Source organism: Mytilus edulis, chromosome 10, assembly GCF_963676685.1.
Source record: "Mytilus edulis chromosome 10, xbMytEdul2.2, whole genome shotgun sequence".
NCBI lineage: Eukaryota > Metazoa > Mollusca > Bivalvia > Mytilida > Mytilidae > Mytilus > Mytilus edulis.
The window spans coordinates 14,810,761-14,834,785 of record NC_092353.1 but is presented as its reverse complement, the minus strand read 5'-3'; the positions used below and the strand labels follow the sequence as shown (position 1 = coordinate 14,834,785).

General features: G+C 31.5%; 1 protein-coding gene across 1 annotated transcript; it reads right to left on the bottom strand.

The window, feature by feature from the left end:
• Positions 1–2,390: 2,390 nt before the first annotated feature.
• On the bottom strand, positions 2,391–19,464 carry LOC139493461 (5'-nucleotidase domain-containing protein 1-like). The gene is made up of 12 exons (XM_071281870.1): positions 19,290–19,464; positions 15,327–15,418; positions 14,489–14,560; positions 13,377–13,489; positions 12,204–12,292; positions 11,307–11,388; positions 8,559–8,733; positions 7,533–7,621; positions 6,338–6,456; positions 4,997–5,164; positions 4,578–4,752; positions 2,391–3,629 (listed from the first exon to the last, which is right to left on the bottom strand). The coding sequence occupies exons 1-12, from the start codon at positions 19,449–19,451 to the stop codon at positions 3,538–3,540; spliced, it is 1,428 nt and encodes a 475-aa protein (XP_071137971.1). The 5' UTR covers positions 19,452–19,464; the 3' UTR covers positions 2,391–3,537.
• Positions 19,465–24,025: the final 4,561 nt, after the last annotated feature.

Genomic DNA, 24,025 nt, shown 5'->3' with positions numbered 1-24,025 from the left:
TATACCTAAGGATGATGGTGTTTCAATTTTGTCTTCATTTGCTCAGTAGTTTCATAGAAGTTTTAAAAGACAATTTGACAAGAAAGCAGCCCAAGCTAGGCACTTAGTGTTAAATATATTAAAGCCCATATGTCCCCAAGGGCCAGGAGAGCTTTAAATACAACATGTTTGCAGATATCTGTAGCACACCCTCTCTTAGCATCAATGTCTTTTATTATAGTAAAATCATGTCATCAAGCCCCCATTTTATTCACTACTTCTGCTTTTATTTAAACAACTAAACATCAATAATGGTGTCAACAATTAATTTTTAGTAAATCAATATGTAATGATAAAAAACAAAATGTAACTTTTTTTTACTTGTTTCATCAATATTTAAAATTTAAAATTCCAAAATTAAGCATCTTTTAGTTTAAACATATTTATTTATAGTGGATTGGGAAACCAGTTAATGCAACTTATATTAATCCCTTTTCACTTTGCGGGTGCTAGTTTTGTCTTATAACAGAATTAGCTTGCTTTTTTTCGAAATCTACAAGGGTGTCTTTTATGTGCAAGAGATATGGCTCTCTCTTAAAACACAGTTAGCGTTCTGATGCGGTAACGACTACACAACAGCATCTTTTAATAGAAAAGAATTCAATCTAATTTCTAGAATTCGATTTAAGTCCATGAAATAAATAAAAACATACATTGTGAATAATCATAACTAATTTATTCATAACATGCCAGTTATCACAGTAATTACAAAAAAGTAACTAAAGATATATAAAACAAAACCTGACAAAAAATTAAAACAAATATATAGAGCATATAAAGGTATAAAAAGATTTTTATGTGTAAAATTCGGCAGAAGGAGGATAAAGTTAACATAAATGTAGAGGGCTTTAACTTTTTCGTTAATTCATACTTTACATAATTACTTTAGTTAGTAAGCCAATTATCACCTATTGGTTAAACTTCATTTGATATGTAATAATACACACAGATTATATTGTTGACAACACTGCCTAAATGTTTGGACTATAGATAATGTTTGATAAATATTAGCAATTTACATATCAGTGGCTGGTACTAGAGGTTAAATAAGTATTATAGGATTAAACACATTTTTTCTAGAGGTTATTGATGTGTAAACCGGGGCGATTAACTCACAAACTGAATAAAAGTCCGAAGGACTTTTATGTTGAGTTTGTGAGTAAGAGCCCCGGTTTACACATCAATAACCTCTAGAAAAAATGTGTTTAATCCTTATAATTCTTCAGCCAAACATTTTTTTTTGATGGCTACTATATATATTTACCACTGATCAAAAGCACAATGGCAAGTCGTAACTAAGGAGTACGCCGCCATCTTGACTTTCTAAAAACCATGAATGTCCGATAAATACAACGGAATCTTAAATGAAAAAGCACCTACCTTAAAAACTTCATTTTAATTAAATTTTATTCGAATTTGAAGCGTACACGTAACGAAATAATCTTTCCCTTGAAAAATTCCATTCGTATGACGTCGTGTTTTGCCATGACGTAAATTCGCCAAATCCTTCATGAAATTTCGCGGAATTTTATTAAATCTAATTTTTGTACATTTTCGAAGCTTTAGTGCAATAAATTTCTTTCTTTTTTTGTTGTATATGCACTAGAATAGTCACAACTGTTATGCAATTGTTTTTTAATCTCAATTTGCTGAAAATCCCGGGATCACTGCAAGCTTGTGTATCGCGCATGAATAGATTACAAAAGTAGTTTCGGAAACATGGTTTATCGAAGTGTAAACTTAGAGAAAAATTCTAACTGACCAATCCAATTCAAGTATTTATAGATATGCAAATCATATAAGAATTATGATCAAATATTAATCTGTTCTTTATAGTTTTTAGTTTTCATTTCTAGAAGTTGATAAATACCCAGTATATTAGCTTAAAACATTTGTGGTTGTGACTTTAAAGGATTTTATTAATCAATGTAAACAAGTAAAAATAAGCACCTAGTAAAAACATCTCCCTAAACACTTCAGTAAACAAGTTAACATGATTGTCAGATTTCAACTTAATGGAGATGAAGGATATACATTCACTTAAAGTAACATATTGTTTAACATTACCAATTCCCTTAAGTAAAATGGCGATTGATCCATGTAAAAAAAGTTAAACTTATTAGACATATCAATCCTCATTTTCAAAATCTAATCATTGTACTTTGAGTAAATCAAATAATTTAATAAAGTCCATAGAAGCAAGATGTATATCATCATGTCATGTGGTTATTGCATGCAGTCAATGTTTCATAAATCAACAGATAAAATCTGGCCATGAAATGTTTTGTATCAAAAAAGTAAAAATAACAAATATAATGGCATTATTAATTTAACAATATACTGCAGACTTGCTATTATAAATAACTGTTGCAAAATGTTCTGTGTGCTATTGACCATTAGTTATGACCCCAATCAAGATGTAATAGTTGTAAAAAGCAGTTAAAAAAACATCAAAGGAACTGAAATTATTAAGTACTTCGGTATAAGAAATTGGCAAAAAAGAAGTAGAACTTTGAAGAAAAAAAAATGTGGAACACAGTGTATCCAGATAAACGTTGATGCCATACATCAAGAAGCTTTGACTAGACATTCACCCTAAAGATGTATAAACGGAAATCAGTTATATACTGCAGCTGTGCTATTTGAGCAGTCAAATAGCATTGAATGTATATTCGTATGTGATATACAGTCACTGACCATATATCGCCTTGTTTATGTTCGTTGACAATGCATTTCCATACAGTTTATTTATGACGTCAATAAAACATACAGGTTTCGCAGAATTTTAACCTCATCCACTGGAAATTAAAAAAAAAAAGGGTTTTACCCTAAATTCTTCATTTAGAACATCTGTATAAGAGTCGCAGTATATATAGAATAACCATACATTCTCTCGAAATATCAATATTATTTGTACTCAGTTCCAAACAGGTAGAAATGCTCGGCACAGCCTTCCTTCTACCTGTTTCTAAACTTTGTACAAATAACATTGATGTTTTCAGACAATGTATGGTTATTCTATATACAAACATACAGTACCCTGTTGAACATATATAACAGATGTCAAACAATAGTCTCTTCCTTTAGAGCAGGGTAATAAAAGCAAAAACATTTTAACAACAACAATTGATGCAATTTAAGTTTGAATTTTATGAAATGTTCCTGGTTTTTACATGTGTATCAACATATGGTCTGCTTGCTCCTTTACAGCTCTTACCAATTATGATGTATTTTTAAGTTTCCATGTATATATCATTAAAATAAATAAAAAAAATAAAAAATAACTTATTAACTTGAACTGAAACATAATAAGTAATCTAGGATCATTTGGATTTCTTAATTTATAATTTGTATTTGCAACACAGCATGAACATAAACAGAGATCTTCTTTTTAAAATACTACTTTCAAGTTATTGCACTAAAACTTGAATGATTCAGCCCTAATTCTTAAATACAAATAATTCATACAGTATGTTATTTTACAATAATGTCTTCCTTTCATAACAAAGGTTTTGGTTTAGCAGGTGAAAAGCCATCTGTACTGCCCACTTCATCACTAAATCTTTTGTACTTATGATCAATAGGCATTCCTGGAATTAAAACAAATATACATGATTATCAATACAACTTAAAGATATCAAATGTGTCTTGAAATGGGACAGTTTATTTTTCATTCTTTAAAAGTTAATAAAATTTTGCATAAATTTCACTCTGACAAAAGACAAGCATTTCCCTAAACTTATTAATGAGGCATATTTTTCCTGCATTAAAGCATCATAAATATAACTGGCTTACATAATATAACTTGAGTCAATCATTATATAGTGGGTCAAAACCATTATCTGATTCAAAGTTGTTTTAGCAAACTTTTATACCTATTATTTTAACATTCACAAAAACCATAAAGATTGCCTGCCTGTAGGAAGATTTTGTGTTCAAGGGCAATTACTCCTATAAAAATACATAATTCTAAATATTCAAAAATCTATTAAAAATATATGAAAGTTATTTGGACGGTTGTAAAGACTTTGTCTATAGTCATATCAACTGTTTTGTCAAGTGACAACAATTTTTCCACATATAACACATTTTTTTTCTGCATATATATACAATATATGTATGTTATCAGAAAATATAAAATGTATTTGTATGAGCTTTAGAAACAGGACCAAAAGCAAGACTCCTTTGGGCTTTTTTCCTGTTTCGTAGCGAGTACAAATAAATTTCATATTTACCGATAAAGTACATTTATTGCATTTATCCTGAAATTACTCCCAAAACTTGAAAATTTAGTCATTGTCTCTAATTTCTCAAAGAAATTGACATAGTTGAAACGCAGACTGCAAAGAGGACCCCAAGATGAACTGGTTAGGAAACAAAAATATTCATATTACAGCTTGCTCAACATGGGAGTTCGGTAAACAAGAGACCTTACTTGTACAAGTACAAATAAAGCAAAAATTTACTTATATACCTGTTATTTGTACATCACAATAGTTGACTAATTGCAGGATAAATATATATATTTCGATACCTACCTGCTATATATTCTATAAGTGGTACAGCTATTGCATTATATTTGCTGATAAGACGACCCCAGAATGTGTTCATATGTTTATCATGTTTTACATCTTCTTCTTCATGATAGAAAAATGAGCCCCATCCCTTAGATAACAGGAAAGACTCTTCTTCTGGATCTATATATAAATTAACCTGTAAAAACAAATCATGCTACTATGTAAAACATATTAAAGTCTAAAGCCTTAAATTGTTTTATAAATCTAAACCATGAAATTCATAATATAATAAGATCTAAACCATGACATTCAAGATATAATAAAATATAAACATTCAGTGAAAAAAAATTACATTTGAAATACCATAAGCTAATTGGTTTTTTTTCAGGTTAAAATCAGTAACATATAATTTTCTCATTAAAAATATTTTTGAATCTTACATCTCTTTTCATTTTTTTGACTGTTGCTGTATCATCACATTCAAGATCTTTTGGTGTTAGGTGATATCCCTCTGCTTCCATTTCCTCCAACACTAATACTACATCCCACCCAGCATAGGTGTTAGCAGGGAAACTGTCAGAACATAAACTATCACCAAAATACACAACCTTAAAAATAAAACAGGGAAACTGTCAGAACATAAACTATCACCAAAATACACAACCTTAAAATTATTAAAAGACATAATACTCTGCACACATTATTCTGTGTTTAACTTAATAGTTTTGGTTGATTCTTGTTTTAAGTTTGATGTTGATGGATTTTCTTAGTACCTGAATTTACAATAAAACATTGACCAATCAATACAAAACAGTGCGAATAGAGAATTCATAGTGAATACCAATGCATGGATCAATATATTTTTTATTGTTATAAAAAATTAAAGCTGAAGAGAAAAATAAGAACTGTCAAATATGAAATAGATTATAATTCTGGGTGTAAGTTATTAAGGTCGGACCAAGCACTAAGGAATGATATCTAATGCACTGAAATACAGATACCGTGACGACAATACTTCTCTTACAAGGATCTCACAAAGATTTCAGGATCATGAAAAAACCCTGGTTTCTGATTTGAAGAACTTTAGGAATCCTTTGTAATAATGATAAGCTCTGTCCAAAATTAGCTAATATTATAATTACATGAACAGAAATGAAACCAATAGTGGTAAGATCCTTTTAAAACCTAAATGGGGTCCCAGGATCAGTATTTTATTCAGATTCCAATGCATTTGTACTAATATTAACAAAAATTTCTCTGTTTTCAATATTTTTCCATTTTCCAACTGATTTTGATTTAATTGCTCTCATGACTAGTGGAATATCTGTCCTTGGCAAATGATTGGTTGAAATCTAATTATGAAATCAATTTTCTTGCTTTCTTCTAAATTTTCTATTGTGACGTTATGAAAGATGGCGATGATGCCTGATAACATTGCATGTAAAGAACACAACTTTCTGCAAATCTTTCAAATGGAAGGATAAAAATCACTATAACTCCACTCTCAACAGCTACATTTCATTTATATCAAATGCTCGTCAAGCATTCCTCTTTTAACATAGTGCCACTGAGTGGTGAAATCTATATATTCTGTAAGATATGTTAGTTAGGATATTCTTGTTTCCAGCCTTAACAAACTGCTGTATTCTGATTTCACTTTAAAATTATCTTTTTTATTTTGTTTGAAATTATTTTAGGTTTTTCTCTAAAAAATAGTTGTGATGATGTTTTGAAACTGATACATACATAGGTTTTACTTTAAAACAAGTATTAAACTTTACCTTAGGTTTAACTCTCTGTGTTTGCTGTGATAAAAACCTCATGAGATCGTGATGGTTTCCCATGGAATAACATGTTTTGGCTTGTAATTCTTTAACAGGAGAAGTTTCAACATGGCCATCTAAAAAAAAATATAGTCTTCAATTAATCTCTGATAATTTTTTAAAATCATTAATGAAATGGTTTATTTTGTATAAAGTTTTCTTTGTTTACACTGAGTTTAGGACAATCAACATTACTGAAAGGAATTATAGATTAAAACACTGATTAAATCTTTATTTCAAAATCAGAAAACTAAATATGAAATAAACACGGTAAAGTTATTCACTTCATCTATCTTTAGTAATATACTGTAAACCACCTAATTTTGGGAGTAATTTATTTTTACGACTTCCTTGAGAAGAAAAAATTACACTAATATAAATTAATGTGACAATCTAAAACCCCGGATCTTTTCTTGTCTAACTTCATCAACTAAATTTGACAATAGAGAAAGGAGTAGGTCCGGTAAGACCCCTTTTTGGCCCCAAAATATAGCAGTTTTACAAAATTGTTAAAATATAAACTTTTATTTATTAATTGAACAGTAGAATGCTTCTGTTACATAAATATGGGCTGTTTTTGACAATACAATGCACATATATTGGGTACAAGCACCATTAAGTCATGCTGAATCACTGAAATCTTCACAATTCTAGCATTTTAGTTAAATTTTAGACGGTTTTCGTGTAAAACGAAAGTGGCCGCATTCGTGTTCATCCTTAGTATTAAAATGTAAGTTGTATTTTATGATAATACATAACATATATAAAGGTTGAGGATGAACACGGGTGCGGCCACTTTCATTTTTGACAAAAACCATCTGAAAAGTGGCATTTTTTGGCATATTTGGTAGATTTTTCATATATGAGCTTGAATCGGATTGTTTTTAATGACAAAATCAGTTAAAATCTTTCACATAAACTAATTGAATCAAATAAAATAGACACTTAAGTGTTTAAAAAGTGGTCAAAATCTTTCGTCAGATGAACCTGAAATTTGAGGCCAAAATCGGTCCTACCGGACCTACTCCTTTGACCACCGCAAATTGGGATAGAAAAGGCTAAATGCTGACTAAAGTTAAATTATCAACAAAAATAAGTTGGTTAACCGTATGTTACTATCTCAGGGTTTTGTCCACCATATTTCATTGCTTACCTAGACCTAGAAATGAATTCCCATCAGTAAAGAAGGCTGGCTTCTTTGCATTAAATAAAAATATATCAAAATATTGTTGCCAATCTGATCTGGAATTACATAAAATGAATACATCATGGCATAACAAAATGTCATCTGCAAACTACAACAAATCGCAATTTTCTCATTTAAATGTTGTAAGTCTTATAATAATTAATCTCTACAAAATTTGGCCTGAGACATAAGAATTTGTTTCTATCAATAACTTAGCACAAACAAATTTTAGAAGATAAACTTTTATCACCGGGTGCAATAAGGTATGTTTTAAAAATCTTGTAATTGTACAAAATTATTGTACAAATAAAAATTTGTACAAACTTACATCTTGTACACAACATACATATACTTCATCATCATATTCCAACAAATTTTAAGTTCGCAGGAAGTTTAATCCTACATGAACATATAACTCGTCCGAAGTTTTGTTTGCATGAGCACTTAAATACAATTCCTATACTGTAAATTTATTAATTTTCGTGGATTACAATTTTTGTGAATTGAGAAAAATTTAATTCATGTATATTTGGTTTATGCAAAGTCTGCATAGATATGCAAAGTCTGCATAGATGCCTCTTGAAAATATATAAAATGAAATATATACTCACGAAATCAAAGAAAATTCTTATTTAAACAATTATAATAGTTAATACACAATATTTTTAAACATTTTTAAATATTTCTCAAAAGAGATCTTCAAATGGCAAACTATTTTCAGGAACAAAAAGACGATGATTGTTTCAGCTATTATTTTAAAAAGTTTCTTTCTATTACTGACTCAGGATTATTTATCATCTTATATTTTTTTCAGACAGTTATGCTAAGGACATCAACTTGATATTGAAATAATTTTTTGGATAAAATAACAAAAAGGTTTACTTTTACATTTTGTGACATGGATGGAGAATTGTCTCATTGGCACTCATACCACATATTGTTATATCTAAATTACCTACTTGATCAATACAAAAGAGTAAATCAAATAATTACCCTAAAACAACCTTCAAAACTGTAGTAGCAAAATCATGAGCTGATGATGTCATTAAGAAGACAACTTTTCCCTGCTTTTTTAACTCCAGTAGCCATTGTTTAACACCGTCACTACAAGGTTGTAAAAACTTCTCGGGATTTCTTTTAAGTATAGGAAAAAAATAACCAGTCTCCTCTGAAAATTAAGAAATTTAGGAATTAAAAAAACATCATTTATGATTATTTGTATCATACAATTTTTTTTAAATGGGGAATGTGTCCATGGCACACAGATGATGCCCCCACTTGCATACAGAATTTTAAAGGGACATAACTCAAAAACTGTAAAATTGATGCTACCTTAAATTCCAACTTGATCTGAATATTGTGGTAATAAACATTGTGTATAAGATTTCTTACGTTAAGTTGAGGCAGACTAATGTTAGATAACAGAAATGAAAAATTCAGCATTTTTTCCATTTGTAAAGGGGCATAACTCTAGAATGGTAAAAGTGACCACACCAAAGTTCAAATTTGACCTGCATTTAATGGTAATAGGCATTGTGTATAGTTTTCATACCATTTGGTTGGTCATACGTAAGGTAGAGAAGGGAAATGTAAAATTCAGCAATTTTTTCATTGGTAAAGGAGCATAACTCTATAATGGTAAAAGTGGTACAACCAAAATTCAAACTTGATCTACATTTTGTTGTAATTAGCATTGTGTAAAAGTTTTATAACATTTGGTTGAGGTAAACTAAATTTAGAGAACAGAAAAAAAATGTTGGGATGTACCCACATACTGACTGACATGGGTTAAACTAAATGCAACCTCCTCTACGGTGGGGCATAAAAATTAAGATATTCAAATCATCATGCAACCACTGTTTCAATCAAGAAGACAAATCCTAGCAATAAAAATGTTTTGTTTAAATTGTTTCTGATGGTTAAGGCCACTTTTTTTTTATTAGTTGGTTTACGGGATTCTTCTTAAAAAAGGAAGGGTAGGAGGTCGAAAAAAAAATAAAAATAAAAATTGGAATTAATGCTGGTTTTTTTTTAAACCAAAAATGGAGAGAAACAACAAACAATGACATAACTCTATATAATAGTGTATTATACTAACAATGTATGCAGATCGTTTCATAATTTGGTATTAATTCTTGCTGTTTTATTTTAAATTAAATGTGTTACAAGGAGTCAAATGCCAATGTAGATTGATGAAAGAAGATATATATATTAAATGTCCATGATGAAAGGGAAGTGTCTTTTCCAATTGCATTTCTCTTTGTTCTGTGTATTTATTTATCAAATTTAGATCAGGGAGTGACAAAATTCCTCATAACACAATACAATTTTATTGAGGAAGTACCATATGCGCTCTGCAGGTCATATGCCTTCATATGTGGTACATGAAAACATGTCCTTTTTAGGCTTTTTATGCTATTTTACACTGCTATAAGTATTAGCTTATATCTCGAAGTGTCCTGTGATTGTCCCTTTTTATAAATGTTGAAGTGATTTTAATTGTCCTGCATTCTATGACAGTAATACATGTTCTGATTTTGTGTTGGGATATTGTTCACCATACCCCATCTCTGTTCCATTAAATCTTAATGGGTACCGTGGGAAGGTATTTATATAATAAGGCCAATTAATGACACCCATCCCTGGCAGCAAGTTAAAAGATCCTTACCTTTAGTGACGTCTGGCAAGGCTATTTAAAAACAAATCTGGGATGCCAGGAAGCCTTGCCAGACGTCATAATTATTTGGACTAGTACCTGTAATGGAACTAAAACAGCCCCTTTCAACGGGTCTCAGACTTTCTGATCAACACTTGAACCAAAGTTGACCCGCCGTCAACCTCACTGACTGTCTGAAACAGGGATTCAAACACGGGCACTTGTTTCTATCCATAGGAAGGTCGACTATCCATATAAATAGAACTTCTAGAAACAAGTGCCTGTGGGTTCAAACTAGCGATGGTCCGACCTTTTAAACCAAAATACCCAAACGATCTCAAAAATAATTTTCATTTTTATTATTCATGACTGCGATGTTCAATTTGTTCAACCGCTAGATTTACACCGAAAATCTCCAACAATTAATGGGTAAATCTAAGTACGTAGTCTTTAGTCTTTACAAGTACGTATTGTAAAATCGTTTTTCAACTGGTTCCTTTTCACCGCATTAGATCATGATGAAACGTTGACTGAACAGGGAACCGCCTTTCAACTGGTTCCTTTTCACCACATTAGATCATGATGAAACATTGACTGAACAGGGAACCGCACGGGATTTTCGAATCCACTCCGAGGGTATTCCGACTGGAAGAAGAAAGACCGATCTTTTTTTATCTTGTTTTTATTTTTATTTGTACTTCTTCAAACAGAAAAGGGTCGGCGGAATTAAAAAAAATCTTCAAAATCATTTTTATTTTTATTTCAATATCGTGAAAAACAGGGTCGGCGGATCCGTAAACCAACTAATAAAAAAAAAGTGGCCTTACCTTCAACTTGTTTGAGACGTCATGAAAAAATTCTGTACTTACAGAACTTATCCAATCAGAATAAATAGCAATACAGTCAATGAATTTAAGGCATAAGTTTCTATGTGTGATTATCACAAACAATGGGACATGTAAACAATAAATGCAGCTCAGTTAAATGTAATCATCAATGGAACATTATTAGTCTCCTGGTTAAAGTTTTGTGGTTTATTTTGAAGAAAATTGGTTTGAAGACATAAATTAAAATTGTGTTGATACCTGCAAAGGCTTTAGGTATATAATTATGTCCTAAAGAGGCATAGACATCTTGCCAGAAAGTATATTTCTCTTGAGGACCATCCTGAAATGATATAAAATTGATTTAGTTCATATCTAATTATCTCTCATCTAAAACGAAATAAAAACAAGCATTCTGTGAGTATTGCATGGCAATGCATAGTCCCTTACCGGTTAAAAATTCATTGTATTGGAACAAAATTATTACTTGATCTATAAGTTCATGAAGTTGTCATGTTGTTAATGTACTCGCTATTATGCAAATAACTTCTGATTATATCAATAAAATGTCATTCAAACTAGTTTTATAGTGATGCTGGTGTATACGTATCAACCTCCTATTCTGCCACTTCAAATTTGTTAAAATTGCATTCATTTCATCACAAAATGGTACAGAATGCAAACAGTGTATTTAAAAAATGGCATGAATTGCATTCACAAATTCACAAACCATATTAACACTTCACATCAAATAAATCATACTTATTTTGGTCATCCTATATGACAAAATATATCTACTTTATGTTAGAACTTGTATTTATTTACGATTAGAATTATGTTGTTAACTTATTGAGCAGTACCGATAGTTTTTCAGTCAGTCGCTACAAAAACCATAAATCTGACGAAGTCTTAAGGAGCCCGAGATTTTCTCATATTCATACTGAAAAGCCAATCAGATTCATTTCCAGATTATACTGTTGCCAGGGTCAGGTTGTTGTCTCTTTGTCACATTCCCCTTTCCCATTCTCAATTTTATTTGTCGAATGTTTAAATTTGTTGTTTCCCTAAACTGACAAAATCAAAGAAAACTGGAACCTAAGGGATAATATTGCATTCAGAGTATTTGATTTAAGAGAAGATTTAAATGTGATAACATACCTTCTGATCAATGAAATCTACCACATGGGCACATAATACTGCAGACGGTATATCAAAATAGTTCTCAAAAAATCTGTATTTCAGTTTACCTGTAAAAAATAGTATATGCTTATAACTTGTTTGGAATAATTGTTCAATAATATTGTAAGATTAATTATATACATTGCATTACAGAAGTCCAGATTTTCCTGAAATTGTTCAATTTCATACTAACTTGTCCGTTATTGTCGACATTTTTAATTCTGATTTCAACAACAATCAGTATTTTAAAACCTCAATTTCCTATAACCATATATTTGAAGTTTAACAGCTATAGGAAGACAACTGTGTTGTACATTTGATATATATGTGTATATGTTTTTGCTTTAAATTTCAATTTGACATCAGAAAATTTAGAGTTCAAATCCAAATATATGGGAACATCAACTTATTTATAATTAGCTATTGTAATATCATCTGTAGAAGTATAAATATGAAGTACAGGATATCAAACACGTCAATAAAATGTTATGTTTTTTTACCAATAAAAGCTGATTTATTGCTGAAAATTTTGCAACCTTTCTTTTCATACATCATTTAGAATTTAACTATAATCATGATAATCAATCACACTTGTTTAACTGTTGATATTTACTTATAGATTCATTACGTCAGTTCTATCCTTCTCCACAAATTTTCAAGGGAGCTTTCCTTTAAACTTGACACAAGCAAATTAAATGTTTCTAATACTGTTTCCGTAACATCATGTTTATATAATAGTAACAGTGTGTATCTGTAAAATCTTCTTACTTGAATTAGAAATAAGAAAATGTGTAAGAGTGCCAATGAGACAACTCTCCATCAAAGTCACTATGTGTAAAAAGTTAACAATTATACAATGTAGGTCAAAGTACAGCCTTAAACACAGAGCATTGGCTAAAACAAGCTATAAAAAGCCCCCAAACCGACTAGTGAAAAACAACTCAAACCAGATAAACAATGGTCTAATTTAAATAAAAAGACAAGAACATATTGAAAGAACATATTGTGAGAACATGATGTGATAAACCATTAATCTGACTAAATTAAACAACTATTTTGCACATTAGATGTTAGATCAAGAAGAACTAAGTTCTTTTGACAATGTTTAGAATGATTTGCTCAATTAAGATAATTTCACTGTATAATAATTACCGTCAGAACTTTTGACATTATCTTTAGCCTCCTGGAAATGTTCCCAGTGTAGATCTGCTCCATATGTTTTCTTTAATTCATCTTTTGTTAACATTTTTGTCCCATGACTTGCTCTGAATAACAAACAAACATACCACAAAATTCTTCAAACAATTTGCAAAAGAAAAAGGGAAAAAATCCAAAATGTCATTTATCATTAAAACAATGTCTTTTAAAAATCTATAAAACTTATCTGTTAGTGTAATCAAACTTTATATATATATAATTAACCATGTCTGTTCAAAGGGAAATAACTTAATCACATAATAAGTACCACTTTTGACTATTGGAAAGGAAAATAATTAAACAACTTCAAAATATAAAATTGTGAAAATTGAACTTTAGTCACAGGAAACAGCATATTTTGATTTGAAAAAAAAATCATTGAAGTGTTAATACGCCTTAAGCAGTGACAAAAAACAGATACTGTATGGCCGACAATAAGAGGCCACGACATGAAAGTATTGTAAAACTGATTTTTTAACTCATGTTTTATTTATGCAACACGACGGGTGCCACATGTGGAGCAGGATCTGCTTACCCTTCAGGAGCAGTCCTGAGATCTCCCCTAGTTTTTGGTGGGGTTCGTGCTGTTTATTCTTTAGTTTTCTATGTTGTGTCATGTGTACTATTGTTTGTTGTCTTTTTCATTTTTTAGCCATGGCGTTGTCAGTTTATTTTAGATTTATGAGTTTGACTGTCCCTTTGGTATCTTTCGTCCCTCTTTTACTGAAAATTTATGAAACAAAAAAATCTAAAACATTGCAGGGATTTAAGGGAGTAGACCTTGGTTCAGGGAGATAACTCTTTAAATCAGTTATGTGCTTGTAAAATTCAAGTTTTATCTATGTATTTCAAAGCATTTACCTGAAACAGATTGGAAATAATCTATGTAACATAGAAGCTTATTATATATTTATGAAAATGGTTGACAAAAACGTACTGATGATTTTAAGAGTTATTTCCCTTAGCCAAGGTCTACCTCCTTAAGTTAACCATCAAACTGACTTTGTCCAGAGACATTATATGAATTAGTTGCGTATCTCTAAATTAAACTGATATTTAAGAATTACCTCAAAACTTTACCATCATGAGACAGTTTAAGAATGTTTCCTTTATCTGCATCCAAAAACAATCCTTTACATCTGTCAAATAATGATATCAAGTATAAATTGCCAGATTAAAATAACTTAAGATGTATAATATCATGTACATGTTAATAGTGTTATCCTAAATATTTCAAACACCACATTAGAATGAAAAATAAATGATATAAATTGCTGTGTACTGATGTTTTGTTCAATGATTTTAATATACCAATATCAATTTGTTCAAAGCATATTCTAAAGCTTGCTTTACATGTTTTTCCCAGCCTTGTACAAATACAGCTGATATTATTTATATAAAATGTGTATATGTATATACATTGACCTGCTTATTTTCATAGAACCATATGCTGTCATTTCCTAATAATTACATATATATATATGTAAAAGTCTGTTCATTCAAAAATGCATGCAGCAAATAGATAGTCTTTACAATGTGTACAAAGAAATAATAATTCCATGAACTTCTGGGCAACTGTCACAAATTTACCATCGATAACCTATTGCCAAGCATAATAACCATTTTCAACATTGTTTTTTTTTATTATGAGTAAAATCATTTGAGAGCACTGTTTACATCTATGCATTTTTCATCAAAGTACCCAGGCACATATAGATATTGCAGGAATGCTTACAACAAAATACAAAATATTTTATCTAAAAAGAAAGCTCAATTATGAGCACAAGTCATGATCAATAATAGCAGAGATACAACAAAGAATAACATTTAAACAATCTCACTGCAATTAATACTACAAGTATCAAAATATTATGTGTTCCAAGGGGGTAACTCTAGTATACTTACATGAAATCTTTATGCAAAGCTATGTCATCTTTGAGTTTTTTATCATAACCTTTCGTATTGATGAGTGCTTCACATGCTCCTTCATATGCAAGCTGAAAAGGATATCAAATGACTAGAGGTATAATATAGATCTGTTGAGTTTGGATTAATGAGAACACAGATTAAATAAAATTAAAGACTGTCTTTGTAATGTAAATATATTACCAATAACAATGTGATAGGTAACAACTATCATGACTATAAGCCTCATGTATCTTCAATCAGTTTAGAGCAGTTATCTTTTCTTGAAATTGAAAGGAAACTACTTTTTCATTTAGTTTTTGTAAAATAATTGAAAAATGTATTTTTTTCAGGAAAATACGGCGTTTATGAAGAAATATGTAACTAATCATTTTAAAATAACAATGTATTTTTCTTTGGAATGAATGCAACCATATGTTAGCATTCTTATTATGATTTCCTTGGTGCCAGTGTTGGATTTATCCACGAAATCATAATGACATTTTATGAACTAACCTTCTTTAATAAATCATTTCTTAGTTATAAAATACACTTATAATGTAATATTATTAAATAATCAATGTTTAAAAGTCACCAATATCTGTCATTCAGACCAGGGACTTTCAATACTAACAGGACTCGTCTCTATTGATTTTAACTGATTACTGAGCTGCCTGTTTAAAGCTACCACCCAACAATAAACTTAGTTTTGTATCTCTGAAGCAAGTATACGATGCTAGTAGTTATTTGCATATTTCACAGTACATTGTAATTATATAAATATAGATTCTACCACTGCATCCAGTGTGTTACGATATTTATCCACTATAGACAGTTAAATTTCCAAATTTAAAACGCGAGGCTTGCGAGCGTTTTAAATATTTAAAATTTAACAGTGGAGAGTGGATAAATATCGTATGAAACGAGATTTGGTGGTGGAATCTGTTTCTCTAATGATTTTCAAACAATACGCAAGCAAACTTATTCCTTCTGTGCGACTGATCTGCAAAAAGATTTGTTTTTTCTATGTGACGTCATCAGGCATGATCACCTTTTTTCATGCCGTCACACTAGGAAATTCAAAGGAAAACAAAAAATTTGACGTCATAATTGGATTTTAACCAATGAAGACCTGAGATCAAACAAACGACACATTGATTACATTTTATACAAAGGGTGCAGAAAGGGATAAATTTACAAAGAATTAGAAGTATCGTTTTGAAGAACACCCCAGTTGTACATGTGTAAAATGGTTTACATATCAAACAAGATGGCAGCTACTGAAAATTCAAAGAACAAATACCTCAAAGTTCAAAGATCAATATTGAAAAAATGATCCAAAAAATCTTTTGAAAAACAACATTTTGCGACGACAAAATGTAAAAAGTTTCATAAAAACTATTTTTTGTTAAACTTGAACATATAGTTATCATTTGGTTAGGAAGAATACTTTGTAAATGTGAAATGATTTGCTATAATTGAGACACGTGACAATAGCCATGGCCAAGCTCAGTCTCATAATTTGTATAGACATCATTATAAGTGACCAGTCCTGTAAGTATAGAAAGTCCCTGTTCAGACTTTTAAGTATCATACGGTCATTCATGTTACCCTAAATTTTCTATCTGGATGATCAGTTTTTAGAACTTCTATTCAGAGAAAAAGTAACAGGTTATTACATGTGGATGTGTGGGGGAAATAATTATAATAATTAATCATTAACTGGGAACATTATATTTTCAAAGGGCTGTAAGAAGACAAAACTAGAGGCTCTCAAGAGCCTGTATCGCTCACCTGACTTTTCTTAGGTTTTTGAAATTATATAAAAAAAAAAGAAAAAATTGGCTACAAAGTAACAACACTTGGCCAGCACCTCAAAAGAAAAGGAACAAACATGTTTGGTTTCATTCAATTCAGTGGTTCTCTAAATGAAATTTGTATGTATTTTCCATAGGATCCTATGTTAAACTAAGTCCCCTGTTGGCATCCATCTTGGATGATGGATCGGCTACAAAGTTACAACACATGGTCAGTACCTCATAAGGAATATTCATGCTATGTTTGGTTTCATTCCATTCAGTGGTTCTCTAAAAGAAGTCATTTGTATGCATTTCCCATAGGGTTCTATGTTAAACTAAGTCCCCCGCTGGCGGCCATCTTGGATGATGGATCGGCTACAAAGTATCAACACTTGGTCAGCACCTCATAAGGAACATTCATGCCATGTAAGGTTTCATTCCATTCAGTGGTTCTCTAGAAGAAGTTCAAAATGTAAAAAGTTAACAACAACGACGGACGACGACGGGCCAGGTGAGCTAATAATAAATGGTTGCCTGACAGGTTGAATGACTTACTTTGAAGGCCTATTATGAATGATTCAGATACCAGAAATAGCTGTGTTATATCAACTGATCAAGGATGTATAACTAACAGGTCAGGAATAACCACCAATTGGTGGATTATACCTCAATTGGTGTATAATCCACCAATTGACATATAATGGTATAGACCAATTGACGTATAATCCACCAATTGACATATAATGGTATAGACCAATTGATGTATAATTCTTTGTTTTTCAAATCAAATTATTCATTTTTCATTCAACCAAAATTGAGCATTGTTTTCTTAAAACCATATAATCATGATTATGGTATGAAAACATATGAAACATTCCTAGTTTAGTATAGTGACATAGCATATTGCATTTAATCAATAATTGTATTTGCAGTTTCTGCTATTGTTATCTTGTCAACTCTTGATTGGCAAACTAACCACTAATCACCTGTCAATGAACACCAATACTGTCTGCAGTCATGTGATTATGAGTACAACTCCACAGGTGAATGGAGCTCTTTGTTAATACTTGACTTTCATTATTAAAAGTCAATTATGGTCAATAGTACAGATGTTTTAACTAAAGAATTGTTGTACACATGCATTCCCAAGAGATGCAGCAGGCTTTGACAAAACTGAAACTTTAGGAGGACTCAACATTGGTCATAAAATAGGTTTTAAGTTGCAAAATGATGCTCCTATCTCACACTAGCATTTTATTACAAAAAACTTGCATTATACGTCAATTGGTCTATACCAATATACCTCAATTGGTGGATTATATACATCAATTGAGGTATAATCCACCAATTGATGGTTATTCCTGACCTGACTAATGTCTAAAATACTTTCTTGGTTTTATATGGGGACAAAGTCCCCAATTATGGTAGAAAAATTAAAAAAAAAAAAAATTTGAAAAAAAATCGGGAAAATTTCCCGAATTTTTCATTCTACTAATGAACTCAAAATCGTTAACTTTTTTTTCAGATCTACTTCCTGATCTGGTTTTCCCTGCATTCGCGCAGAAATCTACTTCCTTTTTTAGTCTTGTTTGCATGAGACTTCGAATAAAATATATATTTATCAGTCTAGTAAAATATAAGATTGGAACTCAATACAAATTCATTTTTAATAATTGTTTGATATGAAAAAAACGTTACCTGATGAAAGCGTTTCTTTTGTTTACATTGAATATGACGTTATAATTTAAAGAACGTCACAGCTACATCCCTAACAACAGAACCAAAATTGGGAACGTTACGGTATTTCTGTTTCTTTAATCAATATGTTTGAATTAAAAAAAATAATGCATACAGACTTCATCCCCATTCACAGGTTATGCCTGCAGCATATTATAATTTTTAGGATAATTCAATGTAGATTTTATGGGATAACGAAATGTACCAGAAGTTCATGACCTGGTGAGATTTCTCAAATTTATGAGTTTTTAAGTACCTTGAGTTATCCTTCAACCCCCCAAGTTCGTCCCACCCGCAAGTTCGTCCACCATCATTGTTTTCATACACACCCTAATTAAGATATAATTTATGGGGGAGGGGGTTCAGACACAAGTGCCTACAGTTGAGTAGTTGAGCTGTTTGTGTTAGTTACTTATTTTTTTCTTACACGACAAAGTTCTGTGAGTTTATATTTAGCAAGGGTGTGATCTAAATCAAAACCATAAGCATCATAATCTGTCAAACAGAATGTCATGTCTTTAAAGTGACGGCGTGGTGCAGTGAGGCAAAATAACTTTCGTGTGATGAAATGTTTGATCGGCTGAAACATTAGAGTTATCTCCCATGTAAGACGACAGAGGACATTTCGGCCACACTGCCAGTTCCGCCACAGTCGTTTCGGTCACATTTGTAAAGTTGTTTCGGCCATGCTACTTATTCTTTTAGAGGGAGGACAATTGAAGCATAGGCGGATCCAGGGGGGCCCGGGCCCCCTCTTTCGTGGGAAAAATTTGGTTGATCATATAGGGAATCATTGAAGCATGACTGGAGCGGGCCCCCTCTTAGGTCAGTCAGCGGGCCCCCCCTTAGGAAAAGTTCTGGATCCGCCACTGTTCATCATTATTATTTCGAGAACAGATGATAAAAGACAAATGGAAAAATACATTTTATCCATACATTTCTTTTTCTTGATAAAAATGTATTATAACTGTTATCAGAAAATTTTCGTAATAGTGAATATTTATAATCTTTTCATTATCATGTATAGAAGATCATTGTTTAACATCATGTCATTATATACTGATACCTATATGCTGACACTTTGTCATCATAATGGTATTTTGTCATTACATGATGATACTTTGTCATTATATGATGATACTTTGTCATTATAATGGTACTTTGTCATTAAATGATGAAACTTCTTCATTATAATGGTACTTTGTCATTATATGCTGATACCTGGGACTATTATACTAACATCATATTCCCAGCTGATAATTTGTCACTTCATGCTGACACTTTGTCATTATATGAGGCCATACGTTGTCATTATAATAGTTCTTTGTCATTATAAACTGACACTTATCCTTCATCATAAATTAGTTCAATCGAAAATACCTCCTTATTTCAAAGACCTGTCTGTACCAATCATTTCTTATACCTATACCAAACCTATTGCAACTAAAATTTTCAATTACAAACACGTTTTGCAGGATCTCGATATTGACGACTTCAAGTCTAAACCTCCTGATTGCACTTGTGCTAGTTCCCAATTCACATATAATCCGGCTGGCCACGTTATTACCGGTGACCTCAACATTGTTACTAGTAATAACACTTCTCTACGAAATGTGTTATCGAAAGGTCCGAAATATCGTGAGCCTAAATCCAATCAATTGGAAATACAACTTTTAAATTTTGATGGATTCAGTCGAGGATTATCCCAGGCAATGGGCTAAGCGCGAGAAGGAAGACGTAGACACTCTTTCCGAATGGATTAAGGCAGTGAGGTCGTTAATACAAATCAGAATTAAGAAACTAAATGGGTCTATCAATGCCCAATCTTACGTCAATCTTTAAAGACCCAAATGTTGCAAAACACCTATCCTACCTCCATGACAAATATGTTGTTGTCCCCGCAGATAAAGCCCCAAACAACATCGTTTTTGTGTGTAAAACTAAATACATTAACTGCTTGATAAAAGAATTAGATATTGACAGTTCACTTGGAAACTCAACATATACCCTCACGACACTTACCAGAAAGGAAATCCTGGATAATCATAGGTCTGTTCTATGTTCCTTTGGAATTTCAACCAAAGATGAAGAACTGGATCTTCCATCCCTGTATTGGATACCTAAACTACATAAGTGTCCTTACAAACAACAGTATATTGCTGGGTCTTCCAAGTGCTCCATGAAACCTCTTTCTAAATTATTAACATCTATTTTATCAGCAATCAGAGACGAGCTTCAAAGTTATTGTGAAACTGCATATTCTAGAGGTGGTGTGAATCAGATGTGGATACTTAAAAATTCCAAAGATCTTTTAGAGTACATACAATCTAACTCTCTTTCATCTTGTAACAGTATTAAAACATTTGACTTTTCTACCCTTTACACAAGTATTCCACATTCTAAACTAAAAGACAAATTAAAAGAGTTGGTATTGCTTTGCTTCATAAAAAAGAATGGCCAACGTAGATACAAGTATCTTGTCTTAGGGAGGGAGAAACCCTACTTTGTATAGGATCACTCTGATTCAAACAAAAAATTCTCTGAAACTGATATCATCAAGATGCTTGATTTCTTGATTGACAACATATTTGTTACGTTCGGAGGACGTGTTTTTCAACAGACTGTCGACATTCCAATGGGAACAAACTGTGCCCTCTACTTGCCGACTTGTCTCTTTATTGTTATGAGGCTGACTTCATGCAGGAACTTCTTAAGAAGAAAGATATGAAGTTAGCAATATCCTTTAACTCTACTTTCCGCTATATAGACGATGTTCTTTCACTAAATAATTAAAAATTTGATGACTATGTAGAACGCATCTATCCCATCGAACTAGAGATAAAAGATACTACAGATACAGTTAAGTCGGCCTTATATCTTGACTTACATCTAGAAATTGACAATGAGGGTCGGTTGAAAACAAAACTTTACGACAAAAGAGATGATTTCAGTTTTCCAATTGTGAACTTTCCATTTCTAAGTAGCAACATTCCAGCAGCATCTGCATACGGGGTATATATCTCCCAATTGATACGATATTCCCATGCTTGCATTTCCTATCATGATTTTCTTGATAGAGGGTAGCTGCTCACAAAGAAGATATTAAACTAATAGTTCCAAATGGTGAAGTTGAAATAATCCCTTGGTAAATTTTATGGACGCCATCACGAGTTGGTTGACCGTTATGGAATAACCGTTTCACAAATGATGTCGGATATGTTCCTTACGTCGTAACTACAATCCCCTTCCCTTTCATGAATGTGACCTACCGAATTAGACTATTTACCGGATTTGTAATCACATAAGCAACACGATGGGTGCCACATGTGGAGCAGGATCTGCTTACCCTTTCGGAGCAACTGATATCACCCCTAGTTTTTGGTGGGGTTCATGTTGTTTATTCTTTAGTTTTCTATGTTGTGTCATGTGTACTATTGTTTGTCTGTTTTTCTTTTTCATTTTTAGCCATGGCGTTGTCAGTTTATTTTAGATTTATGAGTTTGACTGTCCCTTTGGTATCTTTCGTCCCTGTTTTGTTATTTTGCACAACTTATATAAATATATATGCTGATACTTTTAAATATTATCAAGAATTTGTATAGTAAGATACAAATTGATATTATTATATAATGATACTTTGTCATTACTTATTGATACATTTTCTTTATTTGCTGATATTATTTTCATTATATGCCAAAAATACTTTATCATTATATGATGAAACTTTGGCGTTCCATATAATATGCTGATGTAGTCATTATGATACTTTGTCATAAGATGCTGACACTTTTCCCGCATATTCTTATACTTTGCCACTTCATGCTGACACTTTGTCATCATATGTTGATACTTTGTAATAATATGCTGATACTTTGTCATTATGAAACTTTGTCATAAATGGTGATAGAATTTAGGTTGAACAATTTTGATGTGCTGATACATTATGAAATATGAAATATGAATATTGTAGTCGGGTAACTCTGACTGTGAATTTCGCCATTGACCACTACGATCTTTGATAGTAAAACATTGTCCGAATTGTGTTTTGTTGCGTTACTTTTATACTGTAGCACTTAAATTGACAAAACATCATACTGACCTAAACCTTGACTGTTAGATTTTAAATTTACAGTATACAAACCTTACAGTTCGTACCTAGGTCAGAATATTTTTGTCATATTCTTTTATCAATAACTATTTATCTTTCCAACACAAAATCAATGATTATATGTTGTTGGAATACCTCTTGCAGTCACGTAAATACTTAATTATTATATACAAGTTGACCTACTTTCGTATCTAATATAACTTTATGCTGGGATGCCTTTTTCTGGAGACTGCCAGCACTCAACCAAAAGTAGTGTATATATGAACAACAAAAAAATCCTGTAAAAAACGTTCCAGTGGAATAAATATCACAGGAAATATGTTCTGGAAGAAACTTTTTCACAGATAATTTCTATATTATTTGTTACATCTCTTTAAGTTCTGGGTTTTGGAAATTTGTTCCTTACATGTACCTGGTGAAGTAAGTTCCTGTTTTGTGAGATTTGTTCCTTACCTGGTAAAATAAGTTCCGGGTTTGCGTCATTTATTCCTTACCTGCTGAAATAAGTTCTTTGTCTGTGAAACACGTTCCACTGGCTATAAAAGTGTCTCGTTGTTATATAAGTGTTTTAAATATGAACTATTTTGCAGTATATTCTATTTTAACCGGATGATAGGAATTACAGAAATCAGGGAAATGTTTCCTAGATATGGAAAGTTCACAATTGGGAAGCTGAAATCATATCTTTTGAAGTGAATTTTTGTTTTTATTTGACCCTTATTGATAACTTTCTACATGTGAGTGAAGATATGAGGCGGACTTAAATAGTACTGTTGAGTCCTATATCTCCTGTTCGATTGCATAGGTGCGCTCAATACAGTCACCAAACTTTAGAATTATTAAATTAGAGAACATCATCTATATAGCGGCAAGTTAAGTTTAGGGATACTGTTAACTTCTTTTCTCTCCTACGAACTGCCTGTATGATGTCAGTCTCATATGAATGAAGGAACAAGTCGACATGAAGAAGGGCACAATTGATACCCATGAGAATGCTGATTGTTTGTTGAAAAACACGTCCTCCAAATGTTACAAATATGTCAATCAAGAAGTTT